The sequence below is a fragment of the Hemibagrus wyckioides genome, linkage group LG15 (genome assembly GCF_019097595.1).
Source record: "Hemibagrus wyckioides isolate EC202008001 linkage group LG15, SWU_Hwy_1.0, whole genome shotgun sequence".
NCBI lineage: Eukaryota > Metazoa > Chordata > Actinopteri > Siluriformes > Bagridae > Hemibagrus > Hemibagrus wyckioides.
Window position 1 is genome coordinate 8598605 of NC_080724.1, and position 21634 is coordinate 8620238.

Below are 21634 nucleotides of genomic sequence, written 5' to 3' on the forward strand. Positions count from 1 at the left end.
CGTTCCTAGTTATGTTTTCTTCCTCACATGATATGCTGTGTAGTCTTATAATGTGCAAAACACATTAAACACCCCTGGCCAGATGTTGTTCTATATTTCCTATGACGCAACACAGAGTCAGCTGTGTGCTCTTTTCTTTCTTAGAAAAGAAATCCCATATGTTTTTGACAGCCAGCGCGACCTTTCCATGCCGCCTCTGTATTCTTCCTTGTCTGTCATTTGCATTGGCCCCAGGTATCATGTAAAACACGTCTCAACTTCGTGCTGCCACAGGTCTGTCAACATCGGTCCTTCTCAGCACAGCCCCGTGGCTCGTCTCCGCACACCCCGCCCTATTTATAAAGCGGATATTTATGGCTTTGTCTATATTTAGCCCGGCGCAGGTAAGTGAAATAAGCTGTGTGACTGAGCAGCACGGAAGTGAAACCCGCTTGCTGAAGCAGACGTTTTTATTTACACTTTTGCAAATTAGAAGGCAGATGACGGAAGCAGAATTTTGGCAACAGGATAAGATGAGGAAATGTTAAATCAAGGTATCGGGGTAATGCTAGATTACTGATTATTTACTGGAAGCAAGTCTATACAGTTAATTGCAGAGAACTAGCTGCATGTGGAAAGCATCAAAAACTTTAAAAAAATGTTTTTTCGCTTTGTTTTTGGCTGCTGTTCATTCAAAACGTGTTACTGGCTCACCCATATACTATCAACATTTCAAAGACTTCCATAGTAAAGCAGTTTTCAGGCATGCACACTGATCTGGCGAACTTACTCTATGAAGTAGACCATGCCAGTCTCAGTGTAGGCCATCTCCCAATTCTTAGGCAGCGCCTCCTGGCTCTCGTCCCCGGGCAGCATGCTCCAGGCCCCGAGGTCCATGGCACTGCCGGGCTGTGTGTAGCTCGGTACGGTCTTCCTCCAGTCAGCGCCTTCCTTATGTTCTGCACCCGGACGTATAACAGGAAAAGAGGGAGAGGGAAAGTTTGGATGGTTGAGATAATGCAGGTTCACAATGCATCGCTACACTAAGCAGTACTCTCTCATATGAAGTCTGTTAGTGCATGGGTAAAGAGAGAGAGAGAGAGAGAAGTGGATTTGCATGGCAGGAGGCGTTCCAGGTGAGCGCAGAGCTGTCCAGTGCTTCCGCAAAAAACTCACCTAGATTTGTCTAGGAGGACACAGAGAGAGAGAGAGAGATCGAGAGCGAGAGAGAGAGAGAAGGAGAGAGAGAGACAGACAGACGTAGAGAAAGAGACAAAGTACATGAGTCAGAGAGACTGACAGAGAGAGAAATCGACAGACACAGAGAGAGAGACAGACAGAGTGAGACACAGACAGATAGACAGACAGAGAGAGAGAGAGTGAGAGAGAGTGAGAGAGAGAGAGAGAGAGAGAGACATAGAAATAGACAGACACAGAGTGAGCAAGAGAGAGAGACAGAGAGAGAGATAGAGTGAGTGAGTGAGAGACAGACACAGAGAGAGACACAGACAGACAGACAGAGAGAGAGAGAGAGAGAGAGAGAGAGAGAGAGAGAGAGAGAGAGAGAGAGAGAGACAGACAGACAGACAGAGAGAGAATGAATGTGTGTGTTATTGTCTGCCCTGGCCATATGGGCAGATCCACTGGATGCAAATTTCCCCACATGACCACGAGCATCAAAAACTGGCAACAAAAAAACAAAAAAACAAAAGCCAAAATGTCTAACTGGAGACGAACTTGTGAACTTATGCAAGCACATAAGAAAGTAGGAAATGATGAGAAAAAGGGTTGAATGCTACACTTACAGTGCTACATTACCCATCAAAACCTGTAGAGGAAAAACCAGACAATACACGGAGTTACATAACGACAGAAACACCTACCGCACTGACACACTGATCTGGTGCGGTATAGACGCCTTTGAATACAAAGCGATGCTATAGGTGCAAGTTTATAAGCTTTAGATCTGCCTCCCACACAGCCATTGTAGCCAGAGAGATTCTAATCGATAGAAACCTACTATAAAAACAAACGCAGGAGCGTACATAGACATTTCCTTTACATGTACATTCTTCATCTGTAGTCTCCATCAAAAACAAGCATCTCATGCTAGTTCAGGAAGTCAGGGGGTTAAAAGCCAAACTCCTGATACAGAGGCGTTAGCGTGATGCTCACCCAGTCTCACCACAACAATCTAGATGATAATAATATTAAATATAATATTAATCCAAGGACTTTCACAACAATTATTTTCATGTCTTCATAAAAATCTAGCGTCTAGACTCGCATGAAATAAACAACAAACCAAAAGAAGTGTCAGCAAATGAGTTTTTTTTTTTAATCGTCACTGAGGCTGTTACCATGGTAACCCAGTTAACCATCACCAGCCGCAGACACGAGTTAAGTTTTTTTCTTTTTCTTTTTAAATTACTGCTGTTTTAAGTTCTTGTTGAAAAGGTAAGTCGTTCTTTTGTAGACAGATAGTGACTCATCTGCTCAGACAGCCATGGGAAGTTTGTTCTGCCACACGTGCACGCATCTCCATATCTTTGTGAAGGCTGCGCTGCGAAGCTTTAGTCATGCTCGGAGGAGCTCTGGAACATGGTGTCCTTACCAAAGCTTCTGAGCTGTATACCTGGATAAAGACTTCAACAAGCAGTGGAGCTGTTTGTCCTTCACCATTCCTTAAAATGTAAAAGACTGAATCAATATGGCTCATGACTTGGTCCAAAAGTGAACCATCCTACCTTACATTTTTCTGCAAGACCACAACGCGTCAGAAGACGACGATTTCATCTGCAGCACACTTTTCTTCCCAGGCTTGTGGTCTTGAAGAAGCTGGGGTCAGAGCGCAGGGTCAGCCATGTTACAGCATAGAGGGTTAATGGGCTAAGAAGCAGAAGCAGCTTGGTCCAGCATCCTGCTGCTCGAACCCCTGACCTTCTGTTCAGTAAGCCTGAGCTCTTACCTCTGAGCCACTGCTGCTCACTAAGCTGAGACGTGATGGGAGTTGCCCGAAGGTTACTAGTTAAGTGCTAAGGCAGTTTTCACTTCAAGGTTCACTCCACCATCGCAAACGATCGATCAGCATTACGGCTGACAATCGTGACGCGAGACATATTTTCATAACAACATCCTGAGCATGAAGCTAATGAGATTTTAATGTCAGGATCATTAGAGTAATTAGGAGAGATTCGGCCTGTAGGTTAGATCTTCATTTATCACATGCCCTGTATGTGGAAGAAAAATTCTACGTATTAGAAAGATTGCAGATCGGTCAGTGTGGCAGGTTAATGGTTAAGGTGTTGGACTATTGATCAGAAGGTTGCGAGTCCAAATCCCAGTTCCACCAAGCTGCCTCTGCTGGGCCCCTGAGCAAAGCCCCTAACCCTCAATTGCTCATTTGTATAAAAATGAGATAAAATTGTAAGTCCCTCGTGATAAGGGTGTCTGCCAAATGCCTGGAAATTAATATGTATCCTGAATGTGTATATATATATATATATATATATATATTATGATTTTGGTGTCCGTGACACTAAGGAACAAGACCAAAACCTGCCCCTAGACTTTACACAGTAAGAATTAAAGTGTTTCACAGCTACAGAGGCTTTATATTTAACACTGCACTGTTCTGACACATGAATATTTCTGTACAAGGCTGCGTTCCGCTCCGCAGTTCACAGCACACTGACACCCCATTTGAATTGCATTCATTCCTTATTCCTTCCTCTGATCCGAGTGAAAGTAAACAGCATCCTTGGCTTTAATGTGTGTTCCTAAATCTTCCTTTCGTCCAGCGTGACACAGCAAAACTCAACAAGCTCCAATGGAGGCTTGGCAGGGTAAATCAAAGGGCCTGGCAGCCTAATGCACTCAACACACACACACGCACACGCACAGGCTTAAGCCCTGTCTGAGCTTAGGTGCATAATATCCATTCGACAACATCATAAGACAAATAATCTACTTTCAATATGCATCTCTTTCAATATTTACCTCGTAAGATAGATGGTGTTATTTAGAGTTGTCTTTTAAATACAGATAAGTGCGTCTGTTCCGAGAAGAGGAGTTGGACGTATGGAGATAAGCGTGCAAAGTAAGTGAAGTTTCTGTTATCTTCAGCCAATTGATGTAGCTCAGTTTAACCCGTTACAGGACCGCAATTCTTTTTAAGCAATTTAAGCAATTCTTTTTCATCCAGTGTGACAGATATACTGCAACATGTTCTGAGAGCTCTGTATTCACCCCAAGCTTCTGGAATGGAGTGTAGACTGCACTCTCTGTGCCCACTTTATTAGGACTGATCCAATAAGCATAAAGTCAAGCAGATAGAGATCTGTTAACGTTCACATTAGAGATCAGAGACTGGTTCAAGCTGACAGGAAGGCTAGTGTAACAAATAACTACTCTATGTCAAACCTTCAGGTGAACAAGCTACAGCAGAAAAACACATCAGGTTCTGCTCCTGCCAGCCCAGAGCAGGAATCTGAGACAAGCGTGACATCCAAACACTGCAAATATACCAACAACAGCATCTCACCTGTAAGTCCGTTCACAAGTGCAGGCCTCTCATCCTCTTCCTCTTCCTCAGGTGCTGCGCTGTCCTTCCTCTCCATCTTGCTGACGGAGGTGGTCCGTTTGCGCTGCACCTCGGTCTCAAACTCCTCGTCGAACAGCACCTGGTCCACCAGGTCCGGCTGCACAGGGCTGGGCTCGGCTGGAGGTTTGGGGGTGCCGTAGTAATTACCTGAATAGGAGAACAGATTGGGTGCCTCGTGACTGTGCTGGACGCTCGTTTTTTACAAGTTGAGACACGGATGAATAGCGGCTGGCTGAAATGTAATTCTGAAACTAATTCACAGCACCGTAAGTGTCGGATCCGGTGTTTGGTGTGGCTGTAACTCGGCAGAAATAATGACCTGAAATGCGGGACTCGGTAATAAAAATTAACTAGATATATAGATTGAGAAATAGATATATTGTTATTAAAAAGAGTAACATTTTTCTTTGCGATTTTTTCCAGGCAAAATTTTTTGGTGGCCAAAATTTCAGTGCATCCCTGTTTGTAAGTGTGTATGTATGCATGTGTGTGTGTGGGCTTGATGTCTGTCACTACTGCTTCCTTGGAGCTAAGCCAGTGCTCCATGCTTTATTATCGTCTGTATTTACAGCAGCATGTGGGAGGCCCCTACCGTCCACTCTGCTTGGGGAAACGCTTGAACCTGCAAAAGCATTGTGGGTAGATGGTGACACGGCTTCATGGAGTGCAAACATGTCTTTAAGAGAAGCGGAATACGGATACGTTTTTGCTTTCCTTTGCATTAGGAGGTCTCTGTTGTGTTCTTGACATTACCCAAGCTGGCACGTTTGCTGCGTTTCGCTTGGAAGCGTCGGGAGACGTGTTATTAAATTACACAGTAACGTTATCACATGAGACCGAGCACGACAGTACAAAAGTAAAGAAAAGAGTGTGACTGGATTTTTTTTTTTTTTGGCTCCGAACAATAAAAATAGAGGAGGTCGTCATATCACATGGCTTTCAGAGCTGCTTTGGTGACTTAGAGCATGTATTAAAATGTTAATTATGCTGCATCAAACAACATTTGGTTATGCCCAGTCTTGCTGTCAGACCCAAACATTACTGGTGTTTGTAGTCATCATCTTGCAGAACTGGCTCGAATATTTTCTTAATTGCCACTCCTAATTTGTACTAATCACACCCGTTATTGCTTTAGCGACTTTATTCAAGGCTGGGATGGTAATATCATCAGGAGATGTCAAAAGGGGATTTGTTGGTTTAGACCTATTAATTAATGTCTGCGCTTTTCCCTAGCTGGGGATCTGAGCACAGAGCCTCGGCCTGTGACTGAATGAGTCATTTGCAGGAGTGAATTAGCTGCACTTCCATTTCTTCATGTAAAGAACTTTACATGGAAGCATGGAACCTAGGACTGGCTTTGTTCATGCAGAAACAAATCTGATTTATTTCAATCTGCCATAAGTTATCCCACCATCCGCCGTCAATAATCCCACCATCCATCGTCAATAATCCTACCATCCGTCATCAATATTCCCACAATCTGCCATACTTTATCCCCCCATCTGCTGTCATTAATTCCACCATCTATTCTCAATAATTGCACCATCAATATTCCCACAACCTGCCATACGTTACCCCCCATCCTCTGTCAATCTGCAACCATCTGCAGTCAATAATCCCAACCTTCGCTGTCAGTAATCCTAGCATCAGCTGTCAATAATCCCAACATCCACCATCAATAATCTCACAATCTGCCATACATTATCCCCCATCCACCGTCAATAATCCCACAATCTGCCATATGATATCCCCCATCCGCTGTTAATAAACCCAACATTCGCCGTCAATAATCCCACCATCTGCAGTCAATAATCCCACCATCCACTGTCAATAATCCCACAATCTGCCATACGATAGCCCCCCATCCGCCATCAACAATTCCACCATCCACTGTCAATATTCCCACAATCTGCCATACGTCATCCCCCATCCACTGTCAATAATCCCACCATCCGCCGTCAATAATCCCACAATCTGCCATACGTTATCCCCCCATCCACAGTCAATAATCCTACAATCAGCCGTCAATAATCCCATCATCTACAGTCAATAATCCCACCATCTGCCACAAATAATCCCACAATCCACAGTCAATATTAACAGCATCCATCATCAATAATCCAACAATCTGCTATAAATTATCCAACCATCCACTGCCAATAATCCCCACAATCCTTGCCACTTTTTTTTGACAAAAAGCCAATCCACAGTGGAGCTCACCTGAGTACTGTATGTAAAATGAGCCAGACTAGCTTTACTATCTTTTTCTCTCCACGTGCATATATTATGTATAATTGAATGTAACCATAGTCTTGATAGCTGATTAGAGCCATTACATAGCTTCATGCATTGGAAATTAATTTAATAGTACTGACCTTGGATCCATTCCTTTTGATATACATTCTATTTCCTTTGCACTTGCATGCTACTGGGCCACTGATATTCTAAAGAAACGTTTAGTTCATTGTTTGCAATAATTCATTTAAATGAATAAAGTTCTAATAAAAAAAGGCTGATTATAGCTTCATTCACATGCCACAAGCATGTTTTTTTATCTCGCTGTGTCACAAGATTCAGTGTGCAGTTCCATATCATGCTGTTTGATATCAAGAACAACAGGCTTGAAGGCCTGGATTTCATATGTTCTCTAAGTGTGTGTATGTGTGTTAGATCACTCAGAACATCCACCTACTGTAAGTATCAGCACTTTAATTTTGGAAGACTGGTCAGTAAAAATCAACCTACTTCTGAAGTTAATCTGGGCCAAAAGAAAAAGTTTGGCTTCTTGGAAAAATTAACAAACGTTACAGCACATATAAGCAATCAAGCAAACCTCTGGAGAGCGGCTACACAACATGATATATTAACACCACGTGGGCTATCTTTCTTCCAGTCCCAACTTCCAGACCTTGCACCATTTCCCCAGAAATGTCCAAACCATCGCTCCCTTCTGCCACAGCCTCGTACGCGTCCATCCATCACCGCCGAACGGAGATGTGAGGAAGCACGCGGCTTCAGCTGGTCACGTCTTCATCGTGGAGACGTGCGTTATCGGGCTAGCGATGTCAGGCTACGGCGTGATGAATCGCTCATAAACATGCCATTAGTCATTCAGGAGCATGAGCGCACTCGGAGCGAAAAGGAGAGGAGCAACGGAAAGATGAAGAGAGACATGAAGGGAAAAAGGGAAGAGATGCATACTGGAGAAGAATGCTGGAGGGAGGAGGAAAAGACGCCCGAGATCCGTAACGCCACTCATCAGCAGGAGACTGGGAAATTTTTGCAATTTTTTTAATTGGCCATGTTTTTATGGAAATGGACAGAGCTTCAGCAGCAATCATTCAATTATCTCCTCACTAACCGAAACAACTCAGATTTGAAATTCATTTTCTTTGCTTTGATTTTCGTAGGGAAAACCGATTTTTGAATTGACTCCAGGGCTTTGGGGCTGACGATCAGCTTTCAGTGCTTTCAATGAATAAGGGAATCGACTCCCAACACCTCCAGTATGAAGCGAAACCTGAATGGATAGATGACTTAATACAGGAGTGTTCAATCTTATCCACAAAGTGTGGGTGCAGGTTTTCATTCCAATCGAGCAGGAGCCACACCCAATCCCAGCTGTTTAATCAACTGATCTTGGCTTTCAATAGACTCAGGTGTGGCTTCGGCTCAGTTGGAATGAAAACCTGCACCCACACACGGCCCATCGTGGATGAGATCGGACACCACTGACTTATTAGGACAGGAACACCTGTACATTCGTGCTGTTATCCGTGCAGCCAATCATGTGGCAGTGCATAGAATCAGACAGATGCAGTCAGGTAATGGGGAAAACAGGCTGGTTTGAGCATTTCAGGACCTGGAGATCAACTGGGAGTTGCATGCATGACTAGCCTGGAGTTTACACGGAATGGTGCAAAAAAAAAAAACCGAACACCATCCGGTGACGCAGAACATGTCTAGGTGGTGAGAGAAATCATTGGGTCACCACAGACAGGGAAGCGAAGTACAGTATCTAAAATGTTAAAGTAAAAAGTAAATTCAGTAAAGTCACTAAGTAACGCATCTTAAATAATCACTAATATACTAATCACTAATAATAATCACAAAGAAGAAGCATGTGCTTGGCCACAACAATAAAAAAAAAACCCTCTAGATTCTAATGGCTTTGTAACTTGAGTAATGATGTGATCAATAATAATAATTACATCATTACTATGTGATTATTATTATTATTATTATTATTATTATTATTATTATTATTATTATTATTATTATTAATCATAATAATAATCATTATAATTATTATTATTATAGTTTTTATTATTATCCAATTGTATGGATTAGTTGTTGCAGCTCTATTCATATGTTCATAACCTACCCAGTCGAGATTGCTGGTGTTCTAGCAGTAAAGAAAAAAAAATAAAACATTATTTCCATATTTATTTTGGGACAGCTGACATGAAGCTCTGACAAAAAAAAAAAAAAAAAAAATCAGTGTGAGGCTGTGGGGGGAAAAAACAAACAAACAAAACCAACCCCGTCTTTCCGAGTTACATTTCCATGCTGTGTCTGGCAGCGTATCCAATCATATAGTCAAGTATCATATTCATTACTTCAATATGGCAAACCCGGCATATATAAACATACCAAGAGCCAGCGAGAGAAAGCACTGCATTGGAACGAATACACTGTGACCTGTGAGTAACGACCTAGCAGAAAAAAAAAAAGGACATATGCTTGTTTGTTTGTATTTCTCTCTTTCAGCCTTGTGAATGAACGCATTTCGAATTCTAATGAAGTGCAGATTTTCAACAAGGACTATGACTAATTCTGGCAGAAATTCACTAAATAAGGGGAGGGTTCATGTTGCCTTTATTAACGGGGGGGGGCACGCGTGAGAGCTAGTTTATATGGTAAACAGAGCGGCCGGTGAATAAACTCTGAGTACGCTAGAATTCGAATAGAAATTCTCCAGGGTCACAGATGCCAGATCAGTGTGTGAGTCAGCTGTAACCTTTCCCCCTCGCTGAGAAACACACAATAATGTGAAAGAGCTCCCACTGAGAGACAGCAGCGGCTATTACAGCACCTTATGAAGACGCAGCAAGGGGGCCAGGAAATAACCTTATTCCAGGGACTAAATGTCACCATTTTAGGGCACTTTCACATATGCAAGGTCTGAATTTAAGGCATTGAATCTCTAACTTTGTTTTCTTCATGCTCAGCCTGTTCGATTCACTCAATTAAGTGCAGTTTGAAACCAAAACCAAATAAAAATTAGCGCTAATTTCACTCTGCTTAAGACTCTAGGTAGACTCAGAGTGCTGTGGGGTAAAATAACCAGGCCCAGATCACCTCAGTTGTAAAGAGAAAGTGATTGGATTCTGAATCGACTCCAGGAAGTGACTCAAACATGCAGCGTACTTGCGAGCCTTTCGTTTTATTACATTGATAATCTGAACAGAGTCTAAGGGTGGTGCTGGAGTGCTACAAAAACGCTTGTTGTATTTCTGACCAATGAATGAAAGAGTTTTGCGAGATTTATTTATTTTTTTGCTTTTTCCCCTCACTCCATTATGTGGAGTCTGAAACCAAATGAAATCTAATTGTTCATTTTGCTCTGATTGGGACACTGATTGAGCGGTTTGACTGATGGCTGTAAAAACACACTACATTTCATCGCCCTACACTTCGTTCTTTTTTCCCCTGCAATGCCTTGACACTTTTTCATGCAGTGCTACACTACAGAGCTCGAGAGTGCAGCACGGATTAAATAGCTGCTCTGGCAGACAGCGCTGTGTTTTGATATTCCACCCAAATACGCGGCCGCTGTAATGAGTTAATACTCACGGAGAAGTCAAAGTAAAGAAGGTCAAACGCTCTTTCCGTTCCTCCTTCATGTCAAACACGCAAGACGTATTTTTTTTTCCTGGATTCTAACCCATACAACCCAACTTAGGCCCTGACTCTTTGCTGTATCAGAGAGAGAGAGGGGGAGAGGGAGGGGGAGAGAGAGAGAGAGAGAGAGCGCATGAAACAGAGAGAGTGAGTGAGAGAGAGTGTAAGAGAGGGAGAGCATGAATGAGTGAGAGTGACTGTCACAGATAGAGAGTGAAGGAGTGAGTGAGTGAGTGAGAGAGAGAGAGAGCGCGCATGAATGAGTGAGAGAGTGACACACAGATAGAGTGAAGGAGTGAGATATATATATATATATATATATATAGAGAGAGAGAGAGAGAGTGTGAGTGAGTGAGAAAGAAAGAAAGAAAGAGTTTCTCTCCTACTCCTGCACAAATCATCCTCTGGGTTTGAACATTCCCACAGCGCAGACACTAGTCACTGCGGGAATGGAAGTGTTCAGGGAGAATTGAGAACATCCATCCATATGAGCTCCTGCCCACAACTCTGATGTAATATTGAGTAAGCACGAGCCTTCTCCTGAAGTATAGATGAAACAGTGAGAGCACGGGGCAGCGGGGTTACACCCCAGTGTCTGTGGACTCATACGTGTGCCGTAAAATAATCATCACGGTAATGAGTTTTAGGCTCTTTAACAAATTCAGGTTGGAGTGATAAATGATGTGTAGTGTGGACTGGACTGGACTACATGGTGAGGTGGGATTATTACTGGCGTATTAAGTGGATCTGGAAAGATTTCGCCGTATTTCACCTTCTATAAAATGAGCAGCAGGGTTAAGTAAATGTATCCCTACGTAATATGCAGGAGATTTCTTTTTTTAACTAACAATTTTGGTAAAGGCATACGATATAAGCGCTTACTGAAACCAAAACAATGTTTTAAAAAACGCAAAACAATAAAATGAACATTTTTTAAATTGTGTTAATAATCCTAAAAAAAATATTATTTTTCATTAAAAAAAAAAAAAAAAATTGTCAGAGATGCCCTAACTTCTGGAGATTATTATTAGATTCATTTAGGGAAGTTAGGGTCTCTCTGACAATTCTCTTTCTCTGACCAAAAAATAAATAATAAATAAATAAAAAAAACAATATATTTATATAAATTATATATATTATAAAAATAAAAATTATTTAATAATATATATATAAAATTATTAAGATCAAAAGGCAGATACAGCCTTAATTTTGTACCCTTCATAGAAGCAGTTATAATAAACATCAAACAATCTATTCATATTAATGTAGGGCACGTAGAACGTTTAGCGATGAATACGTCTAAACCGTGACGACACTCCCATCCAAAACGTGATTTACACAGAGGTTACACGCTTGTCGTGAATCAGCAATAATTACTCCAGACGTCCTCTGGAAACTCAGCAGACATCCGAATTAGCGCTCTAGTAATTCAAGCTTAAAGAACCTTCCAAGCAGAAAGCACAGAAGACAGAATGACATAGCAGTGCGGCAGCCCAAACTAATTTACATGCGCTGACTTTTACACCAGACATCAAGGGAAAGACAAGGTATCATTGACCAGAATTAGCCGCTGTGAAATGATCCTTCAGCCCAAGAGACTGAAAAGCAACGTGCATCATTCACAGAGATGGACGGATCCTGTCTGAAAGCAGGCCCTGTGACTTCACCGTCGACCTGATTTAAGTTTTCTCGCTGGACTTTCTACTCTGCTTTCTGTACAGGGAAAAAAACGCCTCCCATGACTCAGGGGATCATCATTAAACTCATCCTCCTGAGCCAGCTGAGGAGAAACAACACGGCTCTACAGAAGCGTCGTTTTACTCACCGCTAGTGCATCAGTGACGCGGAAGCTTACCATGAGATTACAACGCTATGGATTGATTAACATCATCCTTGATGAGTTGAACTGGAGGTTTGGACGAGTGAGACTGCGTGAATGAAACACAGACCCATTCAATAAAAAAAAAATCAGAGTGAAAATAATGAGTCAGCGCTTTTCCCAGTAGGTACGATTTAACGCTCTGGAACGCATGACTAGGGATTGAAAATTTCACATTATTTTAACCTAGGGGGCATCTCAATCAGCTTCCGAGCTCACTATGTTGTTAGTCACTGCATCACGTACACATGTTGGGGCGCTTTTAAGGAGCCTGCCTCACTACAGATTGGGATGCCGATGACTCCATTTCCAGCAAAATGACTACACATACAAAGCATCACCATTATCTAACCTTTATAGCTAAATCATTCAACACTTAAAAGCCATTAGGCTCAAGCAAACTATATCTAGAACATCGAATAACTTAAAAAATCGTTTAAAAGCTACAACGACGACAACAAGGTACTTATAGTTGTAGAAGAAGCTGGCTCATGTCGTACGCAATCTTTTCTGAGCTGAGAAAATATTTCCAGTAATAAGGGAACATAGTGAGCACTCATGCTCTCAATTGTGGGGCATTATGGGATTTTTTGGGGGGAGCAAACATTCCAGTGCACTGGAAAGATTATGAAATTCAGAGAGAGAGAGAGAGACACACACAGAGAGAGCGCCCTTAAAATGGACGACTCCCTTATCAGTGCCCTGACTAGTGAACTAGGGAGCTGATTGATTGAGACGCACCCCTAATCTACTATATTTAGCATAAAGCAGTCATGACGTACAGCAGCATGCACTAACACTAACAAACTAAATAGTGGATAACTGTAAAAACAAAAAGTCTTTGGTTACTGCTAGTTGTTGTTAGGAGATTCATGGCAGCGAGATCGAGATCTCGAGATGCACTGAAGACGGACCGAGGACTGTGCAGGCGTTCGTGTTCGGCAAGAAGCAACTCGGCCTACATGGCTGAACTTTGACCCCCGCTGTGTTCCCACACACTCTTACGCACCATCGTAGGTTCCGCTCTCCAGCAGCAGCCCGCTTTCCTCCAGAACACGAAACTCCTCCACGCTGATGAAGTTATAGTCCACACCAGGAACCTCCCCCTCTCGAGGCTGTCTCGTTGTACCTGAAAAAAACGAACAAAAAAACACGACATGTCAGTTCTGTGGAGTCGGATGAAATGACCAGATGAAAGAATGCAACTCTTCTGATTGCTCTTAGTTTTGTTTTCTTTTAACGGCAAGTGCAAAGGGTCAAAACATGCCTCTCATGTGGAGTTCGTTGCTCACCGAGAAGAACAAAAAATGGAATTCTGATCCACTTTCAAGAAAAGTGGCTTATTTTTTTTTACCCTTTCATCTTGTCTGTTGATGTTACAGCCTGCATCATGGCCCAAATCTCTGGGAACAGACCTGCTTTTTCCTCGAGTTACTCTTCCCCCAGATGTCAGTGTTGTTTAAAACACAGCAACACTATTTAACCGATAGCTACATTTAAGAACGAGTGCAGATATCAGCATGCAGATGTGCAAAGCTGATAGAGACAAGCATCCCACTAGACTACTGACATCGTTATCACAAACGCTTTTCACATTAAAACTTAAACATGTAAAACTTTAATAAGTCCAATTTGATTCCCATTAGCACCACAAAATGTTGGGGGGGGGGGATACTTATGCAAAGCCGTTCAAGGTCAGAAAACATCACAAAAACATACTTAGGATTTGAAAAGGCGCTGAATAAACAGTGTTATGGGATTGGCTTGTCCTTCCTCGCTGTTTTCCCAGGTTTCTTATCTTAACACATTTGTTAATGTTTGAACACATCCACATTCCTGCTCTGTTATGAAGTGACTTTATTTCCCTGTTTAATGACTGAAACAGCGGCAATGTGAGCTGAAACGTCGGTATCGCACTGGAAAAAAAAAAATTATGTGAATGTAATTTACATGAAAATATGTATTCCGTTTCACCATACAGTGCGATTTCACTGCTTAAACTAAACTCAATGACTAGATTAAATGTTAAGTAATTCATGTAGTATTAACGTAACATTGTGAAATCCGCCGCCGCTGAAGGAAACTCCACTATAACAGATATAGTAATAAATGTAAGCAATATTTAAACGCATGATACAATAGCGCATTGGGTTCCAGTGCCATGGGTTCCATTCTCAGCTCGGGTCTGATGTTTGCCTTTGTTCAGAAAATACACACTCGCAACCTATGAACGTAAGAAAACGAACTGTGTTCATGTTCAATCACGTGAAACCGATGCTACATACTACATAAAAAGCAATTCAAACACACTTGTGTAAGCAAGTCCACAATTTACACACACAGATTCAGACATGTCGATTTCCTGGGCTCCTCTTCCAGATTATGCAAACGATTACTCAGAGTGTACATCACAGCTCCGTGCTTTCCGGATTTTTTGTGACTAGGATCCATGGCATGGATTTTCAATATACTATAGAGTATAAAGAAGCATGAAAAAAAAAAAGAGATATATTGTGGAATAAAGAAGGAAACAGCTTTATTTATTTTTTCTTAGCAGGTCAATGTCCTACAGGTCATCCTGGGGGGATGGGGTGTATTTCATTCCCATACTGTCACAACACATTTGGCCTAGCTGACACAAACACGCTCATCAACCCTGCACTAGAGTGACAGAGACCTGTGGTTTCGGCAACAGTAAAAGATTTTCTGTCTAGCAAAAGCATCGTGAATACGGCACTTTACCAATGTTTAAAGAAATATCATGACTTGAAAGAATAAAGGATTATTATATCTGACGACACGCTGGTGGACAAGATATCTTATAAATTAGCCCTCGCACACTGAGTGATTTATTTTTCAACACGTTAAAAGTCACCGTAATCGGCTGAAGCTAGCGATGTCGCTGTAGGTGCGTTTGTCAGCGGGAAAACGGTTTATATTCCCGGTTAGCAAAAACCGTTAAGATCCTTCAACACTAGAGTGCATAGTAGTATAGTATGGTTTGACTAGTAAACAAAATAATAATAATAATCATAAAAATCACTAGGCAGTGCACTCCTTCAAGAAACTCCAAGCAACAACGCCTCATCGCTTGTTAGCGTGAACGTAGAGGCGTTAAGGCGTGTCCAGTAAAATTCCTTCAAAAACATTTAACATCAAATGGAGCGGAGCTGTAATCTTTAATTATGGTGCACGTCAAGGGTTTCAATTCACACTGCCCGTGACTCATTCATTTCCTTTCCATTGCCCGCTGACTCATTCGTTTAATTCACACTGGCCGAGGCGTCGTTCATTCATCAGTGCCTGGAGCTTAATATCAGACTCGCGGCGTGAGCCATGGGTGGAACTGTTGAGGTTGAGCCTAAATGCCACTGCTTGCATTCCCATGGTTCATGTTGCTTTAAACAATGCGTGTAAACGGAAGAGGAGTTTCGAGTCTGGAGTTCATTCCGTATTGGATTTTACTTATTATAAATGGAAAACCTTCGCATGTGAATATAGAAAGTGTGCCCTTCAGTCTCTAGGACAACTCCTGACATTTCATTAGACCTGCTTTCCCAGGGTTCAGCATGTCCATGTGCGCTAAAAAGAAAGGTCTCCAGCAAAGCATTTTATTTCTCGTGTAATGAAAAATCTTTTGAGATGTGAAGGACCCGTCTGGACGATGAAGGAGTTGGTTGTGATGCTGCACCAGAGGCTTGCATGACAAAGGTTTTGACACCTTGTTATTCAGCGCACTTGTATACAGGAGACTGTTATTATTTAAGCCGGAGTTCTAATAAGCAGCGGAATATTTCATTTGTGGCATCAAAGGAGTGCCGGGTTTTGCTGACACCTCATTACACCGATCAGGGCAAAAAGCTTAAAAGGGAGATCCTGAAACCTTCTGAAGAAAGAAGAAGAAAAAAAGGCAATTGGCAAAGATTAAACACCTGGGCATCGTAGCCCCCTGCTTCCTCCTTTCTGCCATCTTTCTTTTTTATCAGCAGATGAGACGGAGGGAGATTACCGCCACGCTATAAAGGATATTAATGCCTCTGGGAGAGCGAGAGAGCGAGGATGGCCGGAGCGGCAAGGATTATGTGCCGAATGGGAAGGCGTCAGGCACTTGATCTCTCTTCTCGCTTCTTTTTCTGGGACTTTAATGACTTCACTGACCTGCTGTCTGCAGGGGGAGGGGACACACTTCATGTAACACTTCTGCTGCAGAGGTGTGATGATGGAGCGGTATGTGTGAGAGCGAAGAAGTGAACTAGATCAGCCTTGAACAGGAGAGGCCTCGTGAGGGGTTGTTAGTGTGGTCACTCCAGGTCGTTCTGGAAGATTCACGAGGAGTGGACGACGCCGACCAGCTCCACTAGAGCCTCGACTGGACAGATCGAGGTATCTGAGAAATCTAACTACGCAATAATGTCATTAATAAATGAAGGAAGGAGATTACACAAACTCTGGAAGCCTCTAGAAAACAATTAGAAACAATCCGAGAGACAGAAACACCATCAGCGGCTTGAGTACATAACTGCTCATGACAAAATACATGTGGTTTATATACTGTACACATATAGTGGCTTTGTTTATACTGTGAACTCAGAAAGACGGTATTTATGTGTTTACGCACTGCAAAGTTGTAATTCCGAGTGGGGAAACTGGATTTTCTTTGAGCTCAAAGCTTCCGAGTTGGGTGTGTGTGTGTCAATAAGTAAAAACATGCAGGAGTTAATGGATACAAAGTCTGTAGTTGATGTTATATTTATAGCACTATATCTATAGCTATAAATTGATGGAGAAAAAAACCAACACACACATGATGTGCAGTTCTAGGAAAAACCTATATTTTTTAATATAATTAAGAGATTATGAGATGGTACGCCTCCATCATGCGCCGAGCAAAGTGATTTAAATGCACCTGACCTCGTAATTACAATATCCCAAACTGTCTATACGAACTTCCCATAAGGAAATACAAGGAAAGTCGTAATTATGAGTTGGAAACTCTTTGGATTCCAAGTTGGGGCCGTTTCAGTCAGAAACACGGTGGAATCAATGGCTGCAACGTCTGTAGTAAATATGTTGAAACTGAACGTTTACTCGTTTTAGATGCTGATTTTAGTTATTTTGTAGAAGTAGTAGAGTTAAACAAAAATCTGGCTGTTTTATAGTTAATTAAGAGAAGGTACGCCTCCATTTTGCTCCGAGCAAAGTGACCGGCATCCCATTAGGACGCATCCCATGTCCTAATTACGACTTCCCTGGAAGACTTGAACATGCAGTTAAACTTCTGCATCCTTTGTTACTCGGGATTAACATAGAAACACTAAGTATTGTTTTGCTCTTGTTTTATTGTGCATCCTCCAACACCACCCACATTGTGTGTGTGTGTGTTAATACATGTCTTCGTATTCAGTTACTTCCTAAAATCAACATCCTGATCCTTTATCCTTGAAGTGTCAAGATGATATATACCTATGTAACACAAGTTCAAGATCTACACCCTCAGAGTCCAGAATAATCCTCAGAGAATCACAATTTCTTAAAAATGCAAGTCATTCATAATTAAAACACTACGATCTTAATAAAGATTATACAACTCAACAACCTGAATGTTTGAGCAGGGAGCACTGCCTGATGCCTCATTTATGCCATTAAAGGTGACTTGCTTGCAAACTCTCACACACACACAAGCAACAGTTTGTAAGAGAACTGCTAGGACCTCGGTGTTATGATGCAATGTCGAGTCAGATGCGTGTCGCAATGGGAGGACATGTTAAATTGAAAAGCTGAGTCATCTGTGAGTCAGAATAAAGCGGCGTGAGCATGGCATTGGGGATCTACATTCAGCCCATACAGGCAGGAAGTAACAATTCAATTCCGTTTAGCAGACACTGTCAGAAGAAGCTCAGTAGACTTGTGGCTGTGATTTGAACGGGTAATTTTTTTCTTCTTCAAGTTGCAATAATGTCATTTTCCACATGGACACCTCCGCTAAAGAGTGTCTTTTGTTTGCTGTGTCACATTATGTAAAGCTCAGAAAAAGAGCACTTTTACAGCTCCAGGACCGAGTTGCTTCTGGTGCTGGTCTACTATAGTGAAATTCAAATATTCCTATAACAATCTGGACTTAAACTGAAGCACATCATTAACAGATGACCAAAGTGCGTCGCTTAAGCAACAAGCTAGCCTCCTAACATTAGCGAGAACTCTGTTACTGATTATCTTCTCAAAACAGCATTATTATGGTCAAAAACCATGAAACGTGTCTGTATATTAACTGACCTAAATAATGGCAATACTACTTAAACTAATTTGAAAGAAGGGAAGGGGCAGTGTAGTATTTACAGAGGGATTGGCCATGTTGATTTGACTTCACTGCCACTTGAGAAGACTACGGTAAATTGGCGAGTGGAAGGCGATTTCAGGTGCAACTCAGTCTCAAACGCAGCAGTAGATCCCTAATGAAGTCAGAAGCAACAATGGAAAGAAAAGCTCCTTGAGACTTGATCACATGTTAAGAGGGACCAGACTAGACCAATGGGAAGCCATTTGTGGCAACAGAGCTGTTGAGTGTCAACTGTGGAAGGAGGTAAAGTTAGGTCGAACCAGCAGGTTATTGTTCTTTCAGTTGCTCTCTGGTCGGGGTCGCCAGAGCGGATCATTTGGTCTGCATGTTTCTATTTGGCACAGGTTTTACGCCGGATGCCCTTCCTGATGCAACCCTCCTATTTAATCCCGTCTTGGGACCAGTACTGAGAGTTAACTCTTCAGTGGCTGGATTATCGCCCTGTCTGGGAATTGAACCTGGGCCACAGCAATGAGAGTGCGGGATCCTGCCGCTGAACCACCAGGAGGCCTATTGGTTGAACTGGCTGACAGATATTCAGATTTATGTCTTATTGTGAGTTGTGTCTCTTTGTGTGAGAGAGAGAGAGAGAGAGAGAGAGAGAGAGAGACTGAACAGATTACAGTAGGGTGTTTTTGGAAAGAGAAACACATGGATACTCTCCATTAGGATAAAGTGAGTCTGAAGCTGAGCATCAGAATGAAGATCCTTATCGCTGTTCTAAGCTTTTGCACCTTAATACACACAGCAGTGCCACTGCTATGAGGAAACAAGTGGGTCTTTTCCCTTTGGCTGGAAAGAGCTTGAAGGATGCACTGCTATGACAGACCTGACATCAGTCTAAAGCAAACACTCAACAAGTGTTATGTTGAGGTCAGATGTTGCAACAGTCATCAAGGATCCTCAGCTTGAAACAGCAGAATGTAATAAAGCAGTAGAAATGACCGAAACCACCTGAAAACAAAAGAAATTTCTCCCACTTATTTACTAATGGGGTTTACCGCTTTCATAGTAACTCCATTAACTGAAAAATATGGCTGGCTGACATTAAAAATCCGTACAGATTTAAAGTGATTTTAATGTGGAGCTCCTGTGGGAAAATGAGGGATTCGTCTTCTCGCAGCGTGAAGCTTCAGCAAAAACGGAAACGTTCTGCAAATGAAAAATGAAACAAAGTCCGTCTTGGCCAGACGGTCCGACTGAGAGAAAGCCAGCCAGTGAGTGAGTGAGTGAGTGAATGAGAGTAAAAAAGGAGGTGAAGTGTAGCAGCGATGGCATCAATCTCCTTCCCCAGGAGCTGCTTTTGGACAGGCAGCAAGGCTGCGGATTAAAGATGCCTAGCAGCATGCAAGACGCTGCAAAGATTTACACTTCTGTACTGCAGCGTTAGGGGACGTTTTATACACTAGGGACTGAAACAGCTTCAGAGAGGTGGGGGCTTTAAAGGAAAACTCCGTCCTGGAACACTTTAAAGACGGTTCATTTGAAATCGTTTTGATGCGTTTAATGCTGTGGTTTAGGGTTGCTGTAAAGTTAGCAGCTGATGTCACTGGGGGGAGAAAAAATAAACAACAATCTCAATCTCAAATGACCAGGTTTCACTGTTAGCTTTCAAAAACAGATTTGGTGCATGATGGTGTTATTAGCATAAAAGCTGTATTATTGGTGTAAACATTAGCGCACATTACTGTATGGTAAAACTTCTACACAAAACAGAAGACAAATGCAGGGCAGTATGGGATGAATAGATATGGATTGTTGTGTTTGTGTACTCACAGGGAATGGTACGGAGGTACAGGTTGTCTCGTATCACTTGCTGGAGCTTGTGGTCCAAGGATCCTTTCTGGAACTGCAGGCTGAGGTAGTGGCGCAGATCCGTGTTTAACACCTTCCCTACAGAGACGACAAAAACAGCAGACGTGTAAGCCAGCGGACTACTAGATCACGTCGTTTATACATCAGATCACGGACAAAACTGTTCGGTTGACCATAGGAGGCACCATCTGCAGCGTCTACTTGTGTGAATAAATCAGACTGAATCATAAACCTAGTGCTGCTGCGATTAGAAATCGGACAGGACCTCTCTCAACCCTCTATCTGATTGGCTGATGATTCCAGAACCCTAAAGGAAGGACATATGTCCCACTAATCACGTCTCTCTTGTCTATACCGGGCATCTCGCTGAACAGCCTGAAACAATGTAGATCTTTATCGCCTCCAACGCCAGGGGTTTAGCTGGCTGATGAGGAGGCTGCGCAAAGCATCCTGGGAAAGATGCCTGAGACAAGGGGAGCTGAAGTTGTTTTTTTTGTTATTTTTTCCTAGGTGCTTAAAGAGAGGAGGCATTTATAAACAGGAGCTGTCCTGCAGTAGCATAAATACGAACCGCACCGTCATGGTGTCGCCCACCTCATTCTGAAAGCAATGCAATCAAAACAAATCACTTTCCAATGTGAGTAGCTCCCCCTCCTCCCCCAGGAGGAGATTAAAAGGATGACCTACTGGGTTCCTGATTAGTCTCGTTTCATTGGGTAGCTGAGGCGCATACTAATGCGCTCTTACAATTACTTAAGAGGCGCGGTGTTCTGGGTTTCATTTTAAAGCATTAATTACTCTTATTAATGTGGAACATGGCTAAGGAGGCTCGGGCGCGACCTGTGTTTGTGTGTTCTCTATGGAACTCGGGTCTCAGTGAAAGATGATTTATTCCATGCTTTATTTAGGGGCTTGGCGAACATCCGCGTTAAAAGTGGAGTGTTCTTAGAGGTTTGTTACCAGACACTTGATACAGGAGGCAAGACGTCCTAGTTGGTGCTGTTTATGAGACCAGTGATCACACTGGTCAATCTTGTAGGGGTGTAATACATTGTTGCAATCGGTGTCTGTATCTATATTCGGATTGAAGTGGGTGTGGCCTAAAACAGAACCCTAT

The 21634-nt window shown here is 42.4% G+C and overlaps 1 protein-coding gene across 3 annotated transcripts in view; it reads right to left on the reverse strand.

Annotated features, from left to right (window-relative positions):
- The window catches only part of magi3a (membrane associated guanylate kinase, WW and PDZ domain containing 3a), a 146778-nt gene that overhangs the window by 46283 nt on the left and 78861 nt on the right, over positions 1–21634 (reverse strand). For all 3 annotated transcript variants that reach the window (XM_058410535.1, XM_058410534.1, XM_058410537.1), the window contains 4 exons: positions 20479–20595; positions 13375–13494; positions 4523–4729; positions 770–938 (listed from right to left, as the gene is read on the reverse strand). In XM_058410535.1, coding sequence (XP_058266518.1) covers positions 770–938; positions 4523–4729; positions 13375–13494; positions 20479–20595 — 613 coding nt within the window. The remainder of the gene's footprint in view (positions 1–769; positions 939–4522; positions 4730–13374; positions 13495–20478; positions 20596–21634) is intronic.